General features: G+C 44.9%; 1 protein-coding gene and 2 pseudogenes across 5 annotated transcripts in view; 1 reads left to right on the top strand and 2 right to left on the bottom strand.

Moving 5' to 3' along the window:
• The window catches only part of MDN1 (midasin AAA ATPase 1), a 189084-nt gene that overhangs the window by 12963 nt on the left and 152047 nt on the right, over positions 1-24074 (top strand). For all 5 annotated transcript variants that reach the window (XM_055391822.2, XM_019029484.4, XM_055391823.2 and 2 more), the window contains 4 exons: positions 13344-13570; positions 22068-22292; positions 22662-22769; positions 22913-23105. In XM_055391822.2, coding sequence (XP_055247797.1) covers positions 13344-13570; positions 22068-22292; positions 22662-22769; positions 22913-23105 — 753 coding nt within the window. The remainder of the gene's footprint in view (positions 1-13343; positions 13571-22067; positions 22293-22661; positions 22770-22912; positions 23106-24074) is intronic.
• On the bottom strand, positions 1197-1984 carry LOC101141031 (protein PIMREG-like; annotated as a pseudogene).
• Positions 14766-20275, bottom strand: LOC109027153 (mitochondrial import inner membrane translocase subunit TIM14-like; annotated as a pseudogene).

Genomic DNA, 24074 nt, shown 5'->3' with positions numbered 1-24074 from the left:
GACCAAGGTTCATATTATGCAAATGAAGCCTCCGGGTAACAGGTTTCAGAGAGAACAGATTGCAAATGTTTCTTTTTTTAAAATTTTTATTATTTTTTAAAGAGATAGGATCTTGCTTTGTTGTCCGGGCTGGTCTAGAACTCCTAGGCTCAAGTGATCCACCTACCTCAGCCTCCCAAAGTGCTGGGATTATAAGCCTAGCCTGTAAAGGATTTTTTTTTTCCCCAAATGCAGTCTCCTCACCCCCGCCCCTAGACGGAGATGGAGTCTTGCTCTGTCACCCAGGCTGGACTGCAGCGGCGCGATCTCAACTCACTGCAGCCTCTGCCTCCTGGGTTCAAGCAGTTCTCCTGCCTCAGCCTCTCGAGTAGCTGGGATTACAGGCGCCTGCCACTGCGCCTGGCTAATTTTTGTATTTTTAGTAGAGACGGGGTTTCACCATGTTAGCCAGGCTGGTCTCGAACTCCTGACCTCAGGTGATCCACCCGCGTCGGCCTCCCAAAGTGCTGGGATTACAGGTGTGAGCCGCTGCGCCCAGCCACAAAACAGTCTTTATTATGAGAAAGCAGTGTTATCTAGTCTTTATTATAAGAAAGCAATGCTATCTGGTTTCTTTCTAATAAAATGACAAAGCAGTTTTCTTAAATAATTTACAGAGGGCAGAAATTGCTCTTGAACAGGGCTACCCCTCCTGGCACACCCACAGTGCTCTGCCTTGAGCATATAAATAGGTACCTGTGAGCCCAGGGTTTAAGCCTGGAACTATCTCCTATGCCTTCCTCCAGGTCCCTGGTAGGGAAAGCAGGGATGAGAGTGGTGCCCCCAAGGGCCTTGGCACTGGAAACACAGTGGGCGAGTGACTCTGTGGATGACTCCCCAAAAACCAAGCACCTGGTTTGAGTTCAGAGCTCTCAAACATCTGATGCCAGCTCTTCACATTGTAGATGAAGCAAATACCAGGCTCAAGGTCAAGTATACGATGCATTACTAAACCCAAGAGTCCCCTTGGGGAGTAGAAGGAACAGTTCTCCCCACCTCTGCAAGATCTCCCCAAGACACTCTCAGGCTGTGGCAGGCAGTCACTGATGGGTCCAGATGTGGCTGGAGCAGGGGGGCTCTGGGCTCCTTGCTAGTCAGGTGTTTGTTAGCAGTGGCCCAGGGGTACTGATGACTCCTGGGAGCTTCCGCCAGGAAGCTCATGGGGAAGCACAGACATTCTGGGGTATGAAGCCTTGGTGGTCAGACAGGGCTTGTTTCCTGCAGGGCACTTCCTCAATCATGAATGAGAGTGTCATTTCACCACTCTCTTCCGCCATAATGGCTTCATCCAGCTCTTGGGACAGCTTCTGGAGATGCCGAATTCCTGCTCCCCATAGGCGCTAGGTCACTATCAGATGCGCTGGGAAAGCAGAGGAGCTCTGTCAAGGAGTAGGGGCTCTGGAAGGCAGTCTCCCGCCTCCACTGCCGTAGAGGGTGGGCACGTGAGCCTGTCCAGGTAGAGAGGTGGTGATGCACAGGGGTCTGTGGCTGAGTGGTCAGGGGCAGCTCCATACAGCTGAATCCTCTTCTGGCTCAGGCTGTGAGTTGGGGAGACACTGCTCTCCCTTTTGTACCCCTTTCTTCCTCCTCCTGGCCTTCACCTGGGTCTCCACCAGACACTTGGTGCTACTTTGGCAGGACTCCTGGATTCTCTGTGACATGGCATCCAGGGTGCTCTTAGCTGAGCGAGCTGCAGCCTGGAGTCTCTTACTGCCCTGACCCTGGTTTCTAGGGGTTTCTAGGAGGTACCTGTCCGGAGGTTGAGGTTGACGGCTCTTAGGGGCAGCCTCCTTTGGAACTGTCTGCACAGAGAACCCGGGGCCCTGGCGGAGATCTCCCGATGGCTAACCATAGGCTTCCGCTCCTTGCTGTCCAGCGGCTGCTCCTGGTGCTGGAGAGATCTCCGGTGCATGGAGGCCCTCGCATCCTGTCACTGAGAAACCATCTGTCTGGCCAAGAGTCTACTCTGCCCACTAGACCTCAACACCCCCAACATGTGCCTGAAGCCAAGCACTGTAAATGTTAAATGTTTCTTATAAGACTTAAAGAGACAACTTTGCAGGGCCATTTCAAAATTTGTCAAAGCTATATATTTTGGGCCAGATGTGGTGGCTCATGCCTGTCATCACAGCACTGTTGGAGGCTGAGGGAGGAGGATTGTTTGAACCCAGGAGTTTGAGACCAGCTTGGGCAACATAGCAGAGAGACTGTCTCTACCAAAAAAAAAAAAAAGGAGGGGGATTAAAGAACACCTGAAATACTTCTTTCAGGGTTTGCTGTCTGTCATATTTGTATCTTATTGCTACTAGTAGTCTGTTTTGTCAGTCCTAAGGTCTCTGTTTTAATGTTAATGCTGGTTAGCTGTGCCAGAATTCCGAAGGGAAGAGAGTATAATGAGGCGTGTCTGACCACCCATTCCCAGCATGGCCTGAACTAGTGTTTCAGGTTTACTTTAGAATGCACTTGACTGAATGGAGAAGGATTCACCTTCATTCAGTTGGTTGGGGGGGCTTAGAATTTTATTTTTGGTTTATGCTTTCTTTTTTATTTTTTAAGGCAGGGTCTGGAGAGCAGTAGCCTTGACATCCTAGGTTCAACTGATCATCTTACTTTAGGACCCTCCCCGTCCCCTCTGGTAGCTGGAACTATAGGCGTGCCACTGTGTCTGGCTAATTTTTTTTTTTTTTTTAAATCTTAGGTAGAAACAAGGTCTTGCTGTGTTGCCTAGGCTGGTCTCGAACTCCTGGGCTCAAGCAGTCCTCCCACCTTGGCCACCCAAAATGCTGGAATTACAGGCATACTTACTTATTTTTGGCAGAACATAGCTTTAACTTTCAGTGTTTTAAGCAAATGATGAGAGTGATGATGCTTTAATGCTTCCCCTGCCGGAAACAGGGTCTCCCTTTATGGCCTGGGCTAGCGTACAGTGATCATAGCTCACTTCAGCCTTGACCTCCTGGGCTCAAATGGTCCTCCCACCTCATCCTTCTGAGTAGCTGGGACAACAGGTGCACAATACCACGCCTGGCTAATTTCTTTCTTTTTTGTTTTTTTTTTTTTTTTTGAGACAGAGTCTTGCTCTGTCACCGAGGCTGGAGTGCAATGGCATGATCTTGGCTCACTTCAACCTCTGCCTCCTGGGTTCAAGCAATTCTCCTGTTTCAGCCTCCCAAGTAGCTGGGATTACAGGCACCTGGCACCGTGCCCAGCTAATTTTTTGTATTTTTAGTAGAGATGGGGTTTTGCCATGTTGGCCAGGCTGCTTTTGAACTCCTGAACTCAGGTGATCCTCCTGCCTCGGTCTCCCGAAGTGCTGGGATTACAGGCATGAGCCACTGCGCCCAGCCTTGCCTGGCTAATTTCTAAAAAAAATTTTGTGGCCGGGCACGATGGCTCAGGCCTGTACCAGCACTTTGGGAGGCCGAGGTGGGCAGATCACCTGTGGTTGGGAGTTCGAGACCAGCCTGACCAACATGGAGAAACCCCTTCTCTACTAAAGATACGAAATTAGCCGGGCGTGGTGGCACATGCCTGTAATCCCAGCTACTGGGGAGGCTGAGGCAGGAGAATCTCTTGAACCTGGGAGGCAGAGGTTGTGGTGAGCCGAGATCGCGCCATTGCACTCCAGCCTGGGCAACAACAATGAAACTCCGTCTCAAAAAAAAAAAAAAAAAAATTTTGTAGAGATGGGGAGTCTCACTATGTTGCCCAGGCTGGTCTTGAACTCTTGGGCTCAAGCTATCCTCCCACCTTGGCCTACCAAAGTGTTGGGATTGCAGGTATGAGCCACCGCACCCAGCCTAATTGCTTAGGTTTTATAGAGTAGTTTAGGAATTGTTTCTCTTTAGCTGAAAATACACATTTCAGCTGATACATGTAATTATAAATAATAACACTGAGGTTATCCTTTTAATTAACTGCTTTGAGAAGGGCTAACTGATCAGTTAGCAGTTGCCTTATCCTTTTACTTAACTCTGCTTTGAGAAGGGCTAACTGATCAGTTAGCAGTTGAATATGACAGTGTAGTAATTTCATTACTCAAAACAGTAAAAACTCAATATGTTAAGCATACAGACATACAAATATGAAGACTTTTTTTCCTTTTCTATTTTTGTTGGCTAATTATTGGGAAATTGATGAATTTTGTTATAGCAAAGGAACGGAATTGGTTGGTATTTTTGGTGGGAAGAGAAGAGCTGAGCCACCTTAAAAATATTTTTTCCTGGCCGGGTGCAGTGGCTGAGCTCAGACAATCTACCTGCCTCGGCCTCCCAAAGTGCTGGGATTATAGGTGTGAGTAACCACACCCGGCCAATAAAAATGTTTTTTCTTGGCTGGGCGCGGTGGCTCACGCCTGTAATCCCAGCACTTTAGGAGGCCAAGATGGGCGAATCACGAGGTCAGGAGTTTGAGACCAGCCTGGCCAACATAGTGAAACCCCGTCTCTACTAAAAATACAAAAATTAGCCGGGCGTGGTGGCGCATGCCTGTAATCTCAGCTACTCGGGAGGCTGAGGCAGGAGAATTGCTTGAACCCGGAAGGCGGAAGTTGCATGAACCGAGATCAGGCCACTGCACTCCAGCCAGGGCAACAGAGCGAGACTCCATCTCAGGAAAAAAAAAAAAAGTTTTTTCTTGTATTTGTTAAGTAATCAGTATTCTTCAGCTTTCCTCGTACTTGCTTGTATCCCAGCCACCTAAATAGAACCCATTTAAGCTTCACAGCATGTTAAGAGAAGTGAGAAAATACAAAGGTGTAGCCAGGAGGAATGCAGTCCTTTCCCTTTTCCAGTGGGCCCCAGTCTCCCAAGGAGAAAGGCAGGATTTCCTAAGAATGTTACGGGAGTAATCACAGGTTTAAGAAGTAAATCCTGGCTGGTTGCGGTGGCTCACACCTATAATCCCAGCACTTTGGGAGGCTGAGGTGGGCAGATCACGAGGTCAAGATATGGAGACCATCCTGGCCAATATGGTGAAACCCCATCTCTACTAAAAATACAAAAATTAGCTGGGCGTGGTGGCACACTTCTGTAGTCCCAGCTACTTGGGAGGCTGTGGCAGGAGAATTGGTTGAACTGAACCCGAGAGGGAGGCGGAGGTCACAGTGAGCCGACATCGTACCGCTGCACTCCAGCCTGGCGACAGAGTGAGACCCTATCTTAAAAAAAATAAAATAAAAAGAAGTAAATCCTTTAGCATTCATTGTCCTGTTTTTATTTCCTACAATAGCAAGCCAGCTGACATGGTCAAAGATGCTTTGATTAGCAAGACCCCTGGGCTTACAGAAGGAGAAAACTGATTATGTAGTTTTCCTATAACCCCCACCCACCTGCTAGATACTTACAGGTATCCTAGCCTAGCTGGTCCCTTTACTTGCAGGCCTGGCATTTACCCTTTCATGGGTTTTAGTAAAACATTTATAATTTTTTAAAACTTCATTAACTAGTAGTATTCATGCAGAATACTAGGAGAATTCAGGAAAGCACCACCCATATTGTGGGTTAAATTGTGTCTGTCAAAAATATACGTAGAAGTCCTAGTCTGTAATACCTGAATGTGACCCTATTTGGAAACGAGGTCTTTGCAGATGTAATAAAGACAGGATGAGATAATTAGATAGGGCCTTAATCAATATGACTGTTTCTCTTTCGCCCAGACTTGAGTGCAGTGGTGCAATCTCAGCTCATTGCAACCTCCGCCTCTTTGGTTCAAGCAATTCTCCTGCCTCAGCAGCTGGGATTACAGGTGTGTGCCACCATGCCCAGCTAATTTTTGTATTTTTAGTAGAGATGTGGTTTCACTATATTGGCCAGGCTGGTCTCTAACTCCCGACCTCAAGTGATCTGTCCACCTCAGCCTCCGAGAGTGCTGGAATTACAGCCGTGAGCCACCACACCCAGCCCAATATGACTGTTCTTATGAGGAGAGAAAGACATAAAGGGAAGATGGCCATGTGGTGATGACAGAAATACATATTGGAGTGATAAATCTGCCAGACAAGGAACAGCAGGGATTGATGATGACAACCAGAAGCTAGGAAGAGGCAAGGAAGGATTCTCCCCTATAGGTTTCAAAGGAATATGGCCTTGCTGACACCCTAATCTTGGACTTCCAGACTTCAGAATTGTGAGACAATACATTTCTGTTTTTTTTAATTTGTTTTTTGTTTTGTTTTGTGTTTCTGAGACAGAGTCTCACTCTGTTGCCCAGGCTAGAGTACAGTGGCACGATCTCAGTTCACTGTACCCTCTGCTTCCCGGGTTCAAGCGATTCTCCTGCCTCAGCCTTCCTGGTAGCTGGGACTACAGGCACCCGCCACCATACCCAGCTAATTTTTGTATTTTTAGTAGAGACGGGGTTTCACCGTATTGCTCAGGCTGGTCTTGAACTCCTGACCTCAGGTGATCCACCCACCTCAGCCTCCCAAAGTGCTGGGATTACAGGCGTGAGCCACTATACCCGGCCTTGTTTTTTTTTAAGTCAGTTTGTGGTATTTTGTTATGACAGCTCCAGGAAATTAATACATGTAAGAAAAACATTCAGTCAGGTACTGCCCATATTAATATTTTGATATATAATCTTCCAAACTTAAATTTTTTTTTTTTTTTAGTGAAACGGAGTCTCACTCTGTTGCCTAGGCTGGGGTATAGTGGTACAGTCATGGCTCACTGCAGCCTCTACCTTCCAGGCTCAGGTGATTTCCCCCAACTCTAGCCTCATGAGTAGTAGGGACTACAGGCATACACCACCAAGCCTGGCTAATTTTTTATTTTATTTTATTTTATTTATTTATTTTGAGAGGGAGTCTTGCTCTGGCACCCAGGCTTGAGTGCAGTGGCAGAATCTTGGCTTACTGCAACCTCTGCTTCCTGGGTTCAAGCGATTCTCCTGCCTCAGCCTCCCGAGTAGCTGGGACTACAGGTATATGCCACAATGCCTGGCTAATTTTTGTGCCTTTAGTAGAGATGGGGTTTCGCTATGTTGGTCAGGCTGATCTTGAATTCCTGACCTCAAGTAATCCACCCACCTTGGCCTCCCAAAGTTCTGGGATTACAAGAGTGAGCCACTGCACCCAGCCAAGCCTGGCTAACTTTTGTATTATTTGTAGAGATGGGGTTCTGCCATGTTGCCCAGGCTGGTCTCAAACTCCTGGGCTCAAGTGATCTGCCTGCCTTGGCCTCCCAAAGTGCTGAGATTACAGGTGTGAACCACTATGTTCAGTCTTGTATATATAGTCTTTTCTCTATAAATCTGGGAAGATAAAATAAAAAGTTTTAAATATATATGAAGCTGTGCAAACAGTGCTGTAAAAGAGTCAAATATACATACTTCTTTTTTTTTTTTTTTTTTGAGACAGTGTCTCACCTGTCACCCAGGCTGGAGTGCAGGGGCACGATCTCAGCTCACTGCACCCTCAACCTTCCGGGCTCAAGTGCTTCTGCCGCCTCAGCCTCCCTGGTAGCTGGGATTACAGGCTCCTACCACCATGTCCGGCTAATTTTTGTATTTTTAGTAGAGATGGGGTTTCAGCATGTTTCTCAGGCTGGTCTCAAACTCCTGAGCTTAGGTGATCCTCCCACCTCGGCCTCCCAAAGTGCTGGGATTACAGGCATGAGCCACCGTGCCCAGCCAAATATGTATACTTTTGTTCATGATAGAATAACTGGTACTGGATTAGCTCTGTTGCCAAAACAACTAGAAAAAGAGGAAAAAATCCATATGAAAAACGTTCAAACATTGGATGAAAGGTAGGTAGCATAGGATTGGAATTCCTAAAAATGGGAAACAAGGTGAGCCCTAGAATGATTCCAGCTGTCTACCTGGAATCACTTATAGGACTGACTCAGAGGAAGAACGAAGTTCAGCAGTGGTGGTCCTACTGAGCTGAGAAGACAGAGCTCAGAGTTGGGGCAGTAGTTGGAATATGCTGGGAAGGGTGTTGGAATGGAGGGAACAGCTCTAGGGATATGGGGTCTGGTGAGTACTGGCTGAATGTAAAGCTGTGTTTTCTTAGGGAAATTTCGTGAGCTATGCAAAGAATAACTACTGGAGTTTTTCTGTGTAGGAGATGTTCAACTCCTACTAGTTGGAGTGGAAAGACCAAGTTGAATACTGGCATAATTAGTGTGGAACCCAGAAGGGCCACACTCTAGGGCTAAATCAGCCCTCAAAGGCCTTTCTAGACCAATACTAACAAAACTTAAAAACAAGTCTTGAAAGGATCAAGCTGACCTACAAGCTGATTAATTGCCTGCTAGAACAAAGGAAGAGAGCAAAATCTAGACACATCTACAACATTCAGCATCCGATTAAAAAAGTACTAGATATAGGAAAAGGAAAATGGTGGCTCATTGCCAGGAGAAAAGTCAGTCACTGTAACAGACCCCAAAATAATAAAGATATTTAAATTAATAAACAAGGACTTTAAAAAGTGATTATATAATGATATGAATCTTAGGGAAAAAAAAAAAAGAAAAAAGTGATTATAGGCTGGGCCAAGAGGAACCACTTGAGGCCAGGAGTTTGTGATCAGTCTGAGCCTGGGCAACAAAGTGAGACCCTGTCACTCTCAAAAACATAAAAAAATAGTAATTATATGTGCAGGGACTTGAAGTTTCAGAAACATAAACATAATGAGAGAAATTTAAGCTATGAAAAAAAACAAGTGAAACCAAAAAATACAATCTTAGCAATGAATATTTTACTGGATAGGCCTCATCGAAGATTAGACAGTTCACAAGAAAAGAACATTGAATTACAAGATACGGCAATATAAATTATCTAGGCTTAAACAGACAGGGTGGGAAAAAGCCAGAATAAAAATGATTCAGTGATCTGTGAGGCATTATCAACTAGTCTGTATGTGTAATTGGAGTTACAGGAGGAGGGAGAGAAGAGAAACAGTAGAAATATAAAAAGATAATCTGAAAATTTCTAAAATTGGTGAAAAATAATTCACAGATCCCAAAAACTCATAATCTTAAATCTGATAAACGCAAAACCACACCAAGCCACATCATGATCAAGTTGCTAGAAACAAGTAATAAATAACATCTTAAAAATTGCCAGAAAAAAAGACACTTTACTTGTAGAGGAGCAAAGAAAATGACTGCTGACTTCTTAACAGAAACAACACAATGAAATATCTTTCAAAATGCTGAGAAAAACCATAAACTCCCTTGCGTGGTGGCGCATGCCTGTAATCCCAGCACTTTGGGGGCTTAGGTAGGTGGATCTCTTGAGCCCAGGAGTTCGAGACCAGCCTGGGCAATGTGCTGAAACCCTGACTGTAGTAAAAATACAGAAATTAGCCAGGCATGGTAGTGTGTGCCTGTAGTCCCAGCTACTTGGCAGAATGAGGCAGGAGGATCCCTTGAGTCTGGGAAGTCGAGGCTGCAGTGAGCTGATATCAAAGAACTCCAGCCTGGGTGACAGAGGGAAACCCTGTCTCCAAAAAAATAAAATAAAAAACAAAACAATGTTTACTTAAGACAGAATTTTGTATGTAAAAAGTCTTAAGGAATCTTCAAAATAAAGAATTTCATAAGATCACAGGATACCAGGTCAATATATAAAAATGAGTTATATTTTTATATTTAAAATTATTGGGGAATGAAATTTATTATTTTATGTATTTTATTTTTAAGAGAGTCTCATTCTGTTACCCAGGCTGGAGTGCAGTGGGCACGATCATGGCTTACTGCAGCCTCAAACTCCTAGGCTGTGAGGGTGATCCTCTCCTCACTCTCCAGAGTAGCTGGGACTATAGATGCACACCGTCACCAGCTAATTAAAAAAAAAAATTTTTTTTAATTAAGCTTTTTTAAAAAATTTTTTTTATTGAGGTGGAGTCTCACTCTATCTGTTGCCCGGGCTGGAGTGCAGTGGTGCATTCTCAGTTCACTGCAACCTCCGCCTCCTGGGTTCAAGCCGTTTTCCTGCCTCAGCCTCCCAAGTAGCTGGGATTACAGACACACACCACCACACCCGGCTAATTTTTTGTATTTCTAGTAGAGACAAAGTTTCACCATGTTGGTCAGGCTGGTCTCAAACTCCTGACCTCAAGTGATCCACCACCCTCTGCCTCCCAAAGTGCTGGGTTTATAGGCGTGAGCCACCACTCGTGGCCACACCAGCTAATTTTTAATTTTTTTTTTTTTTTTTTTTTTTGAGACGGAGTCTGGCTCTGTCGCCCAGGCTGGAGTGCAGTGGCGCAGTCTCAGCTCACTGCAAGCTCCGCCTCCCGGATTCACGCCATTCTCCTGCCTCAGCCTCCCGAGTAGCTGGGACTACAGGCGCCCGCCACCACGCCCGGCTAATTTTTTGTATTTTTAGTAGAGACGGGGTTTCACCATGTTAGCCAGGATGGTCTCGATCTCCTGACCTCGTGATCCGCCCGCCTCGGCCTCCCAAAGTGCTGGGATTACAGGCGTGAGCCACCGCGCCCGGCCTTAATTTATTTTTATTTTTTTGAAGAGGTGGCATCCTACCACATTGCCCAGGTTGGTCTCGAACTCCTGGCCTCAAGTGATCATCTCACCTTGGCCTCCCAAAGTACCACCATGCCTGACCAGTTTTCTTTGGATATGTTTCTTTCCTCTGCAATGTAACTTACTTTATTATTTAAAAAATGGGGCCGGGCACAGTGGCTCACACCTGTAATCCCAGCACTTTGAGAGGCCAAGGCAGGAGGATTGCTTGAGCTCAGGAGTTTGAGATCAGCCTGGGCAACATAGTGAGACCCCCATGTCTACAAAAATAAAATAATCAGCTGGGCGTGGTGGCACACACCTGTAATCCCAGCTACTTAGGGGACTCAGTGGGAGGATTGCTTGAGCTTGGGAGGGTGCGCCTGCAGTGAGCTGTGATTTTACCACTGTACTTCAGTCTGGGCGACAGACCAAGACCTTGTCTCAAAAGAAAAAAAAAAGGTAACTTTAGAGGGCTTGTTTATGCGGACATGCAGCAGTTGAAAATGTGAGATTTTGCTCCTATGTATCATGACCAAATCTGTTAAATTTCTTTGCCTCCATTTTTATGGAATCCTTCAGTTAACCTCCTATAAAGGACAGAACTAAGACTGATAGAAATTGTTTCAAGGTAACATTTTTCCCTAATCAGTGCTTTGATCAGAATCAAATGTTTTCATGAGCGAATGCTCTGTAATTGGAAGACTTTGTAAGAGCTCAGGTGTAAGGTGACTTTCTGGGTGATAATTTTGGCAAAACTCGTTAAATTTTGCGTATGACATTTAGGCTGTGTTCAAGGTACACTTATATAGGTGACTAGGGTGAGCCTCCTCATCCTTTTTTTGTTGGGGGGCGGAGACAGGGCTTTAACTGTTTGTCACCCAAGCTGGAGTGCAGTGGCATGATCTCAGCTCACTGCAACCTCGACCTCCCAGGCTGAAGCTATCCTCCCACTTCAGCCACCTGAGGAGCTGAGACTACAAGCGCATGCCACCAAGCCTGGCTAATTTTTCTATTTTTTGTAGCAATGGGGTTTCACCATGTTGTCCAGGCTGGTCTTGAACTCATCGGCTTAAGGGATCTGTCTGCTTCGGCCTTCCAAAGTGGTGGGATTACAAGCATGAGCCACCACACCTGGCCTGGGGTGAAACTTCTTAGGATAAACTGATAGCATGGGACTTGCAAGGTCAAAGGGCATGTCCCCATTTTAAACCTGATGTTACATTGCTGGGCAGAAAGGGTTGTGCAGACCTGTATACACACTAGCAATATAATGCCTTTTATACAGTTTTCAGTTTTCCTTTGTATGCTTACCTACATTCTGAACCCGGGCACTAGAATTTTTTTTTTTTTTTTTTTTTGAGACGGAGTCTCGCTGTCGCCCAGGCTGGAGTGCAGTGGCACCATCTCGGCTCATTACAGGCTCCACCTCTCGGGGTTCACACCATTCTCCTGCCTCAGCCTCCCGAGTAGCCGGGACTACAGGCGCCTGCCACCTCACCCGGCTAATTTTTTTTGTATTTTTAGTAGAGACAGGGTTTCACCGTGTTAGCCAGGATGGTCTCGATCTCCTGACCTCATGATCCACCCGCCTCGGCCTCCCGAAGTGCTGGGATTACAGGCGTGAGCCACTGCGCCCGGCCTAGAATTTTGTATTTTATTTCATCTTCCGTATCAAAGTGTTGCTGTCTACTTTGGATCTGTTTTTTGTTTATTTATTAGAGGCTGATGCCTTGATCAGCTTGATAGGGATATCCTCATTCACTCCCAGGAATTAATTTTTTACCTCTGTCCTTTCCTCAAGAGTTGGAAGTTTTGTCTACTAACTGCAGATTTCATTTTTTTCTTCAAGAGTTAAAGGAGCTGGGGGAATTTTGGGGTTTTGAATTCCCTGGAGATTGTTGAAACCCCAGCACATAGATTATTTTTCAGATAAGTCATGTAGCTTTTAAATGGAATCCAGGTATTAGTCCCTGTACCTCAAACTCCAGTGTACTGAAACTTATTTGTAACAGCCTTTATATTAAATTAACTCTGATCCTCCATTGCAAAAAATTTCCACGATATTTTATAATAGAATCTCACTTATGAAGTCTGGAAATTGGACATTTTAGTTCCAACCCAGGACTCGTCTCTGCTTTTCTACAGCAGTGCAAATGAATATTATTTACATAGATATTTTGGGCCAGGCACGGTGGCTCACTCCTGTAATCCCAGCACTTTGTGAGGCTGAGGCTGTTGGATCACCTGTGGTCAGGAGTTCGAGACCAGCCTGGCCAACATGGTGAAACCCTGTCTCTACTAAAACAAAACAAATCAAAACAAAAATTAGCCTGGTGTGGTGGTGGGTGCCTGTAATCCCAGCTACTCATGGGAGGCTGAGGCATGAGAATTGCTTGAACCTGGGAGGTTGCAGTGAGCCAAAATCGCGCCACTGCACTCCAGCCTGGGAGATGGAGCAGGACTCTGTCTCCAAAAAAAAAAAAAAAAAAGAAAGAAAAGAAAAGGCCGGGCGCGGTGGCTCTCCTGTAATCTCAGCACTTTGGGAGGCTGAGGTGGGCGGATCACGAGGTCAGGAGATCGAGACCATCCTGGCTAACATGGTGAAACCCCGTCTCTACTAAAAATATAAAAAATTAGCCGGGTATGGTGGCAGGCGCCTGTAGTCCCAGCTACTTGGGCGGCTCAGGCAGGAGAATGGCATGAACCCGGGAGGTGGAGCTTGCAGTGAGCTGAGATTGCGCCACTGCACTTGAACCTGGGCGACAGAGCAAGACTCTGTCTCAAAAAAAAAAAAAAAAAAAAGTGAAAGATGTTTTGTTTTGCTTTTCTCAGGTGTGGACACCTCAAGATCGCCAGTGTGTCCTGAGTACCTTAGCACAGTTGCTTTTGGATAAGGACTGTACTGTGCTGGTTGGTCGCCAGCTTCGCCCTCTCCTTTTGGATTTGCTGGAAAGGAATGCCGAAGCCATTAAAGCTGGAGGCCAAATCAACCATGATCTGCATGAACGGCTCTGTGTGTCGATGAGCAAACTCATTGGTAACCATCCTGATGTCCTCCCGTGAGTAGCAATTTTATTATTTGCATTTCTCCTTGAGGTGATAGAACCTGCTGTCTCCTGGGATGTAAGGGAGTCTGAGCTGAGAAGGTAAAATGGAAATACAGAAAGGAGAGAGATAAATAGTATTGTTTTATAAAAAGAGTCACAGCAGAATCCATTTATCCAGCTCAGTTCAGTGAGCATTTACTAGGTTTCTCTTAAATCTTGGCCATCAGAACAGACCTGGAAAGATGGCCAGGATATGTCCCCAATGCTCTCAAGGATTGTATCATGTGGCAAGACATGCATATACAGCGGAGTAAATGAGGTTTAACTGAGGCTCTTACAGCATCCACCTCTAATGGGAAAGATTCCTTGCTTGTTAGAGCAGCTGAAGGAGTGGATTAGAAGAGCCATAGTATCCCTTCCAAATTCTATAAATCTATCTGAATTAGTATACTAAGAGCTGTGTTAGAGCTGGATTTTAATGTGACTTTTAAAGAGATAGTAAAATATAGTTTGTGAGGAATAATCAAAAGAGACAGCAAAACTGAGTGTCAGGGGTTTTTAAATTGAAAAGATTTTTAAAACTTTCACTGTAAAAATGATTAATATTCTGTGTACCAATAGGACATGTCTTTCTTCTCTTCTTTTTTTTTTTTGTGAGATGGAGTCCCACTCTATCACCAGGCTAGAGTGCAGTGGCATGACCTCTGCTCACTGCAACCTCTGCCTCCCTGCTGGGTTTAACTGATTCTCCTGCCTCAGCCTCCTGAGTAGCTGGGACTACAGGCGTGCACACCACCACGCCCAGCTAATTTTTGTATTTTTAGTAGAGACGGGGTTTCACCATGTTGGCCAGGATGGTCTCAATCTCTTGACCTCGTGATCTGCCCGCCTCGACCTCCCAAAGTGTTGGGAATACAGGCGTGAGCCACTGTGCCCGGCCAACAGAACATTTCTTATATCCAGTGTTTTATTTATTAGTCTTCATCAATGCAATAAATACACTTTGGCTTTCTTGGAAGTATGATATCTAGTCTGGTCCTTTAATGAGGAAATAGGAAATGAAGACTTGGGGGAAAACACTGTTGGTATGAGCTTTTCTAAAAGGGGATGAGAAAAAAATGGACCTGGTTTAATGGAACTAGAAAATATATAGCCAAGTAAAGATTGGGACTCTGAGAACATTCCTGGCTTTCTCTATTCTGATATGTCAGTTAGGTATCAAAGTTCTGTCTCGTAAAAAATTATCCAGTTTTTTCCTTGCTTTCTCTTCACCTTGATTAAACTTGTGCTCCCAAATCCCCTCAGCTATAGCTTTGGAGACAGTTTCAGAAAGTTAGAATTACACGTTATGTGTTGATTATTTTCTTTTTTTTTTTTTCTTTTTGAAGCAGTCTCACTCTGTTGCCCAGGCTGGAGTGCAGTGGCACGATCTCACCTTACTGCAACCTCTTTCTCCTGGGTTCAAGTGATTCTCGTGCCTTAGCCTCCTGAGTAGCTGAGACTACAGATGCACATCACTACACCTGGCTAATTCTTTTTTTTTTTTTTCTGAGACAGGGTCTGACTTTGTCGCCCAGTCTGGAGTGCAGTGGCACAATCTTGGCTCATGGCAGCCTCTGCCTCCCGGTTCAAGTGATTCTCCCGCCATCACACTCCACTAATTTTTGTGTTGTGTTTTGTTTTGTTTTGTTTTGAGACGGAGTCTCACTCTGTCACCTAGGCTGGAGTGCAGTGGCGTGGTCTTGGCTCACTGTAACCTCTGCCTCCCGGGTTAAGCGATTCTCCCACCTCAGCCCCCCAAGTAGCTAGGACTACAGGTGCGTGCCACCACACCTGGCTAATTTTTGTATTTTTAGTAGAGATGGGGTTTCACTATGTTGGCCAGGCTGATCTTGAACTCCTGACCTCGTGATCCGCCTACCTCGACCTCCCAAATTGCTGGGATTATAGGTGTAAGCCACTGTGCCTGGCCTAACTTTTGTATTTTTTTGGGTTTTCACCATGTTGTCCAGGCCAGTCTTGAACTCCTGGCCTCAAGTGATCTGCCTGCCTCGGCCTCCCAAAGTGCTGGGATTACAGGCGTGAGCCTGGCTTGGTTTTTGTACTTTTAGTGTAGATGGGGTTTCACCATGTTGGCCAGGCTGGTCTTGAATTCCTGACCTCGGGTGATCTGCCCGCCTTGGCCTCCCAAAGTGCTGGGATTACAGACATGAGCCACCACACCCAGAGATTATTTCCTTTAATGTTATATCAGAGTGTAACCTTATTTCTAAGTTTTACCTATACTGACTTGACCAGCGCCTGCTGTGAATCATGTCTGCAATACACAGAAGTATCCTGGACTAGTAAAGAAGAAAACAGTTCCTTTTTCTCTACATTTGCAGAACACTTCACTTCTAACACCAGATGTGTGACTTTTTACCTATATCTATCAATTCTCTGATGTCAGTTTGGTACCCTACAATTCAGTTCAACTCTGAGACTGTCTATCTGGGTTTAGTACAGACCCCACAGGTTAAAGATTCAGTCCCACAAGAGTATCTCATCATTCCTCCCCTGCACACCCCCTCTCTAGACACCAGTCTCAAGTCTAGATTATCATATATGCCTCTGACCAAAAGGGTGTCAATCAGAGACTTCCTTGACTTACCTCTTCAGGTTTGATGATTTGCTAAAATAGCTCACAGAACTCAGGAAAACAGTTTCTTTACTAGATTACAAGTGTATTAGAAAAGGATACAACTCAGGAAGAGCCAGTTAGAAGAGATGCATAGGACAAGGTATGGGGGAGGGGGACAGTAAGCATCTATGCTCCCCACCAGCTGCAGCACCCTCTCAGCACCTCCATTTGTTTACCACCCTGAAAGCTCTCAGAACCCCATTTATTTTTGTTGTCGGTGTTTGTTTTTTTTGAGATGGAGTTTCGCTGTTGTTGCTCAGGCTGGAGTGCAGTGGTGCAATCTTGGCTCGCGGCAACCTCCGCCTCCCAGGTTCACGTGATTCTCCTGCCTCAGCCTCCTGAGTAGCTGGGATTACAGGCATGTGCCACCATGCCTGGCTAATTTTGTATTTTTAGTAGAGACGGGGTTTCTCCATGTTGGTCAGGCTGGTCTCGAACTCCCGATCTCAGGTGATATGCCCGCCTAGGCCTCCCAAAGTCCTGGGATTACAGGTGTGAGCCACCGTGCCCGGCCTGTTTTTCGTTTTTTTTTTCTTTTTCATTGGATATTTCATTAGGAAGACATGATTGATTATATCTTTGACCATTGGAGATCATCTTAACCTTCATCCCCTCTCTCCTCTCTGGCAGTTGGGCTGAAAGTTTTAACTTTATTATCACTTGGTTGGTTCTCCTGGCAACCAACCAGTGCCCCGCACTCCTTAGGGACTCTCCCATTGTCACCTCATTAACATAAACTCAGGTGTGATTGAAAGGGGGTTGAATAACAAAAGAATAGCTCTTACTGCATCGGAAATTACAATTCCTGGAGCTCTGTCCTGGAACCAGATTGAAAACTAAACATATATCACAAATAAGCTCAAGTTTTTAACAAAATTTAAGTTTCATTCTTAAAAATGTGTATACACTTTTTCCCGTTGTGGTAGGAAAATGCATAAAATTGATCACCTTTACTATTTCTTTTCTTTTTTTCTTTGGAGATGGAATTTCGTTCTTGTTATCCAGGCTGGAATGCAATGGCGTGATCTTGGCTTACTGCAACTTCCGCCTCCCAGGTTCAAGTGATTCTCCTGCCTCAGCCTCCGAAGTAGCTGGGATCACAGGCATATGCCACCACACCTGGCTAATTTTGTATTTTTAGTAGAGGTGGGGATTTCACCATGTTGGCCAGGCTGGTCTCGAACTCCTGACCTTAGGTGATCCACCCGCCTCGGCCTCCCAGTGTTGGGATTGCAGGCGTGAGCCACTGCGCCCGGCCCAACTTTACTATTTCTAAGTGTGCAGTTTATTTGGATTGCATTTTAGCTTAATTTCTTGGTTACAGTTTTGCATCTGCTGCTAGTTTGTGCTGGGCACGTGCCCCACATCAGTGCTGTCTGTCTTTTGATTGGTAAGAGCTGTAGTGGGTGGGCCCAGTCACAGCCGTTATGAAGAAGAGCAGATGGATTGTTGTGGTGGAGCATGCACTTTCTTTTCAAAGACATAATCCATGTGTAAGGTACCGTATTTGGCCAGTCATGCGGCCGTACAGCAGAATGAGGGACCAAAATAGTTGCTGTTACACATTTTAGTTAAAAACTGTATCTAGAAATGCCTTAAAGGTAACATCTTGTATTTGTTTTTAGACTTTTCTTCCTCTCCAAGAACTACTTTATTCTCACTGTATCCCTGTGAGGAGAATAATGTCCTAATAGTATAATACCTATTTTCCTTTTTCTTCTTTTAGTCCCAGAAGTGATATATTCAAATAACATTCAACAGTACAGAATGGTAGGAAGCTAAAGGTCCTCTCCACCCTGAAATCATACCCTCCAAAGATAGCTGGTATTAATATTTTGGTATGTTTTCTCCCAAATGTCTTTTCTCACTCTTGCACACATCAGAGTATACACACAAGTACATTAATATGCACGCATTTTAAATATGGCTTTATTGGGATAGTTTATATAAAAGTGTACAATTCAGTGGTTTTTAGTATTTTCATCAATATATGCAGTCATCACTACAGTCAGTTGTATTTATTTTTTGTTTATTTTTAGCTTGCGCTAAATTATTTTCAAAAATTTTAACTTTTAGGCATTTTCTTATAAAAACTTGCTACTCATACATAAACTAATATGAACTTAAAATTCATCATAGATTTGTTTCACTTTTTTTTTTTTTTTGAGACGGAGTTTCACTCTTGTTGCCCGGGCCGGAATGCAGTGGTGCAATCTTGGCTCACCGCAACCTCCGCCTCCCAGGTTCAAGTGATTCTCCTGCCTCAGCCTCCCGAGTAGCTAGGATCACCACCACTCACGGCTAATTTTGTCTTTTTAGTAGAGACGGGGTTTCTCCATGTTGGTAGGCTGGTCTCGAACTCCCAATCTCAGGTGATCCACCTGTCTCGGCCTCTTAAAGTGCTGGGATTACAGGTGTGAGCCACTGTGCCTGGCCTACTTCACTTTTTAACTTGACTTTTTTTTTTTTTTTTTTGAGAGAGTCTCGCTCTGTCGCCCAGGCTGGAGTGCAGTGGCACGATCTCGGCTCACTGCAAGCTCCGCCTCCCGGGTTCACGCCATTCTCCTGCCTCAGCCTCCTGAGTAGCTGGGACTACAGATGCCCGCCACCACGCCTGGCTGATTTTTTTTGTATTTTTAGTAGAGATGGGGTTTCATCGTGTTAGCCAGGATGGTCTCGATCTCCTGACCTCGTGATCCACTCGCCTTGGCCTCCCAAAGTTCTGGGATTACAGGCGTGAGCCACCGCACCTGGCCGACTTTCTAATAAATCTTTAGCTTCTCTTCTTTTGGCTGCTGTGTAAGGAGATCCTCTTTTACTTGGATTGTTTAAGAGCATCATTCATTAATGAGCATCTCATACTTTCCCTTTATTGGCAGTAGGCGTAAGACCTGGTATTGATGCTGCCTTCTGTTTTGTCATTTTTAATTCAAACCCACCTCTGTAATAGCCACCACTGAAGGCAGATTTTGGTAGACTTTGAAAAACTTGTTTTACTTGAGGCTTCATATGCTTCATGGCTTGCAAAACATAATGGCCTACGAATCCCATGGCAGCAAATCAGTCCAACTGCTACTACTGTACTGGCCACAGCTCCAGCTGGGCTCCCCTGCCTCTACCAGGAATGTGAATCATCCCAGCCCAGAGCTTGCAGCCAACAACCACATACCTTTATCAGAGAGCAACACAGCCACCGACCACAAGAACAGAACCCGCTACAGTCCATTTTTGAGCATTTGTACACAATTTTTTAAGATAGAATTTTTTTTTTTTTTTTTTGAGATGGAGTCTTGCTCTGTCGCCAGGCTGGAGTGCAGTGGCGTGATCTTGGCTCACTGCAACCTCTGCCTCCTTCCCAGGTTCAAGCGATTCTCCTGCCTCAGCCTTCTGGGTAGCTGGGACTACAGGCGTGTGCCACCACACCCAGCTAATTTTTGTATTTTTAGTAGAGACAGGGTTTCACCATGTTGGCCAGGATGGTCTCGATCTCCTGACCTTGTGATCCACCTCCCTTGGCCTCCCAAAGTGCTGGGATTACAGGCGTGAGCCACCTCACCAGACCAGAAATTTTTGTGTTGTTGTTAAGATGGGGTTTCACTCTTGTTGCCCATGCTGGAGTGCAATGGTGCTGTCTTGGCTCACTGCAACCTTCGCCTCCCAGGTTCAAGCGATTCTTCTGCCTCAGCCTCCTGAGTAGCTGGGATTACAGGCTTGCGTAACCACGCCTGGCTAATTTTGTATTTTTAGTAGAGATGGGGTTTCTCCATGTTGGTCAGGCTGGTCTCGAACTCCCGACCTCAGGTGATCCACCCGCCTCAGCCTCCCAAAGTGCTGGGATTACAGGTGTGAGCCACTGCGCCCAGCCCAGAAATTTTTATAAAATTAAAAGCAAACATCTAATGCATGCTAATTATTTTTTAATACTTAATTTAGAGCCATTTTAGGCTCACAGCAAAATTGAGAGGAAGGTACAGAGATTTCCCATATACACACTGTACCCACACATCCATAGCCTCTCCATTATCAGCATCTCCCATCAGAGTAGTGCGTTTGTTACCATTGATGAGCCTACTCAAATTCCACCTGATTACATTAAGGTTCATTAGGATTAGTGTTAATTCTTCTTTTAGTGTTTGGTAGAATTCCCTAGTGTAATCATCTAGCTTTTCTCTAGTGCAGTCTGGGCTTTTCTTTGGTAGGAGGTTTTTGATTACTGACTAAATCTCCTTACTAGTTACTTATTGGTCTGTACGTATTTTCCATTTCTTTATAATGTTCAAAGTTTTTTTTGTTTTGTTTTGTTTTTTGAGACAGAGTTTTGCTCTTGTCGCCCAGGCTGGAGTGCAATGGCGCGATCTTGGCTCACTGTAACCTCCGTGTCTCGGGCTCAAGTGATTCTCCTGCCTCAGCCTCCTGAGTAGCTGGGATTACAGGCATGCACCACCACACCTGGCTAATTTTGTGTTTTTAGTAGAGACGGAGTTTCACCATGTTGGCCAGGCTGGTCTTGAACTCCTTACCTAAAGTGATCTGCCCACCTCAGCCTCCCAAAGTGCTGGGATTTCAGGTGTGAGCCACTGTGCCTGGCCATGTTCAAAGTTTTAATAATATTTTTTATTTCCATGGCATTGGTTATATAATATAATGTCCCCCCCACCTTTTTTGTTTGTTTGTTTTGAGACGGAATCTCGCTGTGTCGCCCAGGCATGAGAGCAGTGGTGCGATCTCGGCTCACGGCAACCTCCGCTTCCCGGGTTCAAGCGATTCTCCTGCCTCGACGTCCCGAATAGCTGGGATTACAGGCATGCGCCACCACCATGCCCGGCTAATTTTGTATTTTTAGTAGAGATGGGGTTTCACCATATTGGTCCAGCTATCTAGAACTCCTGACCTCAGGTGATCTGCCCGCCTCAGCCTCCGAAAGTGCTGGGATTATGGGTGTGAGCCACCACACCCAGCCCTGTCTTTTATTTCTGATTTTAGTTTATTTGAATCTTTTTTTTCTTAATCTAGCTAAGGGTTTGCAGTTCATTTACTTATTTTGAGACAAGGTCTTGCTCTGTCATCCAGGCTGGAATGCAGTGGCACCTTCATAGTTCATTGTAACCTTGAACCTGGCAAATGATATTCCAGCTTCAGGCTCCTGAATAGGCTTCAGGCTCCACCATACCCCGCTAATTTTTTTTTTTTCTGTAGGAACAAGGTCTCACTATGTTGCCCAGGCTTGTCCTCTTCATTCATTAATGTGTAACTTAAGCATCTCTTCTTGATTCTCCCCAGTTTCAGTTGACTCGTGTGTGTATGTCTCTTAGCGTTTCTAAAAGTGGCTGTCTTCCTTACTAGACAGCAAACTCCTCAAGAAAAGTATCTATTTGGTTTTGAATCCCAGTTATTAAACTACAGTATCTGGCTCATAGAACTGAATAAATGTTTGTTGGAAATGAGTGCCTTTTCCGTTGTAAACACTTACATTAAGTACCCCCGCTTTTGTAGGTAATTACTTTAGATTTTTATATCCTCTTAGTCAGAATTATCTCATGCCATTGTCCTGGTTCCTGAAATTAAATAGGATACAGTTTTACGACTAAGTAGATTCAGCATTCATTCCCGTATGTTCTCAGACCCTTGGGAGTTCTGTTTTGTGGTTTGGTCAGAGTAGAGAATTGTGTTCTATGATATTCCCACCAATCAGTGAAAATATAGATACTCCTTGTTGAAAATAGCTTAAGTTGAAAAAGCATTTAATACTCTGATAAACCTATTACAAAGCAGAAAAATTAAGTCCAACCATTGTTAAGTTGGGGATGTCTGTATTCTTTGTGTTTGAAGGTTTGCCCTGAGGTATTTCAAGGACACATCCCCAGTCTTTCAAAGACTTTTCCTAGAGAGTTCAGATGCTAATCCAGTCCGCTATGGACGTAGGAGGATGAAGCTCCGGGACCTAATGGAAGCAGCCTTCAAGTTTCTGCAGCAGGAGCAGTCTGTGTTCCGGGAGCTCTGGGACTGGAGTGTGTGTGTCCCTCTCCTCAGAAGCCATGACACCTTGGTTCGCTGGTGCGTAGCTGTTAGACTTTTTTGCACTTCTAGTGTGGGGATGGTACAGGGCATGTGTGGAGTTGTGTGTGTCAGGAGGGAAAGGAAACCATTTAAAATTTGTTATTTTTGTTCTTGTGGCATTTGGGGTTTTACTTCCTTTCTTTAATCATGTGTCATTGCAGAGGAAAATGAGATGATATGAATGGAGTTTCACCTTTTTCATGTTCCATCAAGTAAATCCATTGTGCCTGATTTGTATTTTCTGTTCTTAAATGTGTTGTAATAATTGAGATTTCCTTTTCTAGTGTTCAGTTGGCTAGTGGATTTTATTTATTCTTTATTATCAACTGCAGATAAACTGAATTTACATACTTTCTTTTTCCCTAGGTATACAGCCAATTGTCTTGCTTTGGTTACCTGTATGAATGAAGAGCACAAGTTATCATTTCTTAAGAAGATATTTAATAGTGATGAATTGATCCATTTCAGGTTGAGGTAAGCAGGAGCCTTCGTGGGGGTCTTGCTATAGCATTTCTTTTTTTTTTCTTTTCTGGAGGTGACAGGCCAAAGGTGACTGCAGGTCTTGCGATAGCATTTCTCAGTGATAAGGTAATTGACGAGACTCTCCTTTCTCTCAGGTTATTAGAAGAGGCCCAGTTGCAGGACTTGGAGAAGGCCTTGGTTTTGGCCAATCCAGAAGTCTCCCTTTGGCGTAAGCAGAAGGAGCTGCAGTACTTACAGGGACATCTTGTTTCGTCTGACCTCTCCCCTAGGGTGACAGCTGTTTGTGGTGTGGTGCTGCCTGGGCAGCTGCCAGCCCCTGGAGAGCTGGTATGTTGGTATCAATAGGGGGTGTGTCCCCTTCCCCCTACTAAACACTGAGTGTGCTCTGTCTTTGGCTGGGTTCTATGTACCAGGTGTGAGCTAAATTTAGTTTGTTAAATTGCTGCTTCATTTTTGGAAGTTAAAAAGAAATTAATCTTGGGCTTTTCCCCAGATATTCCCACTGTTCTTGTTTTTATTTTTTGTTAATTTTTTAAATTGTAGAGACGGGGTCTCACTATGTTGCCTGTGCTGGTCTGGAACTCCTGGACTCAAGGGATCATGCCACCTCAGTCTCCCAAAGTGTTGGGATTACAGGCATGAGCCACTGCACCCAACCTGTACCTGTTTAATATGAAATTAGAAACTAATGGTTCCTGTGTGATGCCTTTAACTTGCGCGGAGCTGTTCCGTATATCTTCTTGTTTGCTTGCTGCAACAACTGTGTGAAGTTCTGTAGCACATGTTACGATCCTATGTTGATGTAATTCAAAGGCAGAATTACTTGCTGGAGACCCTTGGACTGCTCTGTGGCAAAGACAGGCCTAGGTCTAGAGATGACTCCCAGCAGCCTCTTCTTTCAGAACTATCTCATTGTAGAGAGTCCAGTATCTAGTGAACTTCCTCTCTCCCATATTCAACAAGCTTCTTTCCACGAGCAGCTTGAGACCATACTTGAACAGGCTTGTAGATCATAAGTCTGGCACTATTGGGAGCCAGTCTCTTTTTCCATAGCAGTCTTCAGTCAGTTGTCACTTTGTCTGATGGTCAGGCTGTAGTGCAAGTGCAGTGGCACAACCTCGGCTCACTGCAACCTCCCCGCTCCCAGGTTCAAGTGATTCTTCTGCCTCAGCCTCCCGAGTAGCTGGGATTACAGGTGCCTGCCACCATGCCTGGCTAATTTTTTGTATTTTTAGTAGAGACAGAATTTCACTATGTTGGCCAGCCTGGTCTCGAATGCCTGACCTCGTGACCGCC

This window comes from Gorilla gorilla, chromosome 5, assembly GCF_029281585.2.
Source record: "Gorilla gorilla gorilla isolate KB3781 chromosome 5, NHGRI_mGorGor1-v2.1_pri, whole genome shotgun sequence".
Taxonomy (NCBI): domain Eukaryota; kingdom Metazoa; phylum Chordata; class Mammalia; order Primates; family Hominidae; genus Gorilla; species Gorilla gorilla.
The sequence above is the reverse complement of the archived record's forward strand: the minus strand, read 5'-3'. Positions and strand labels throughout refer to the sequence as shown.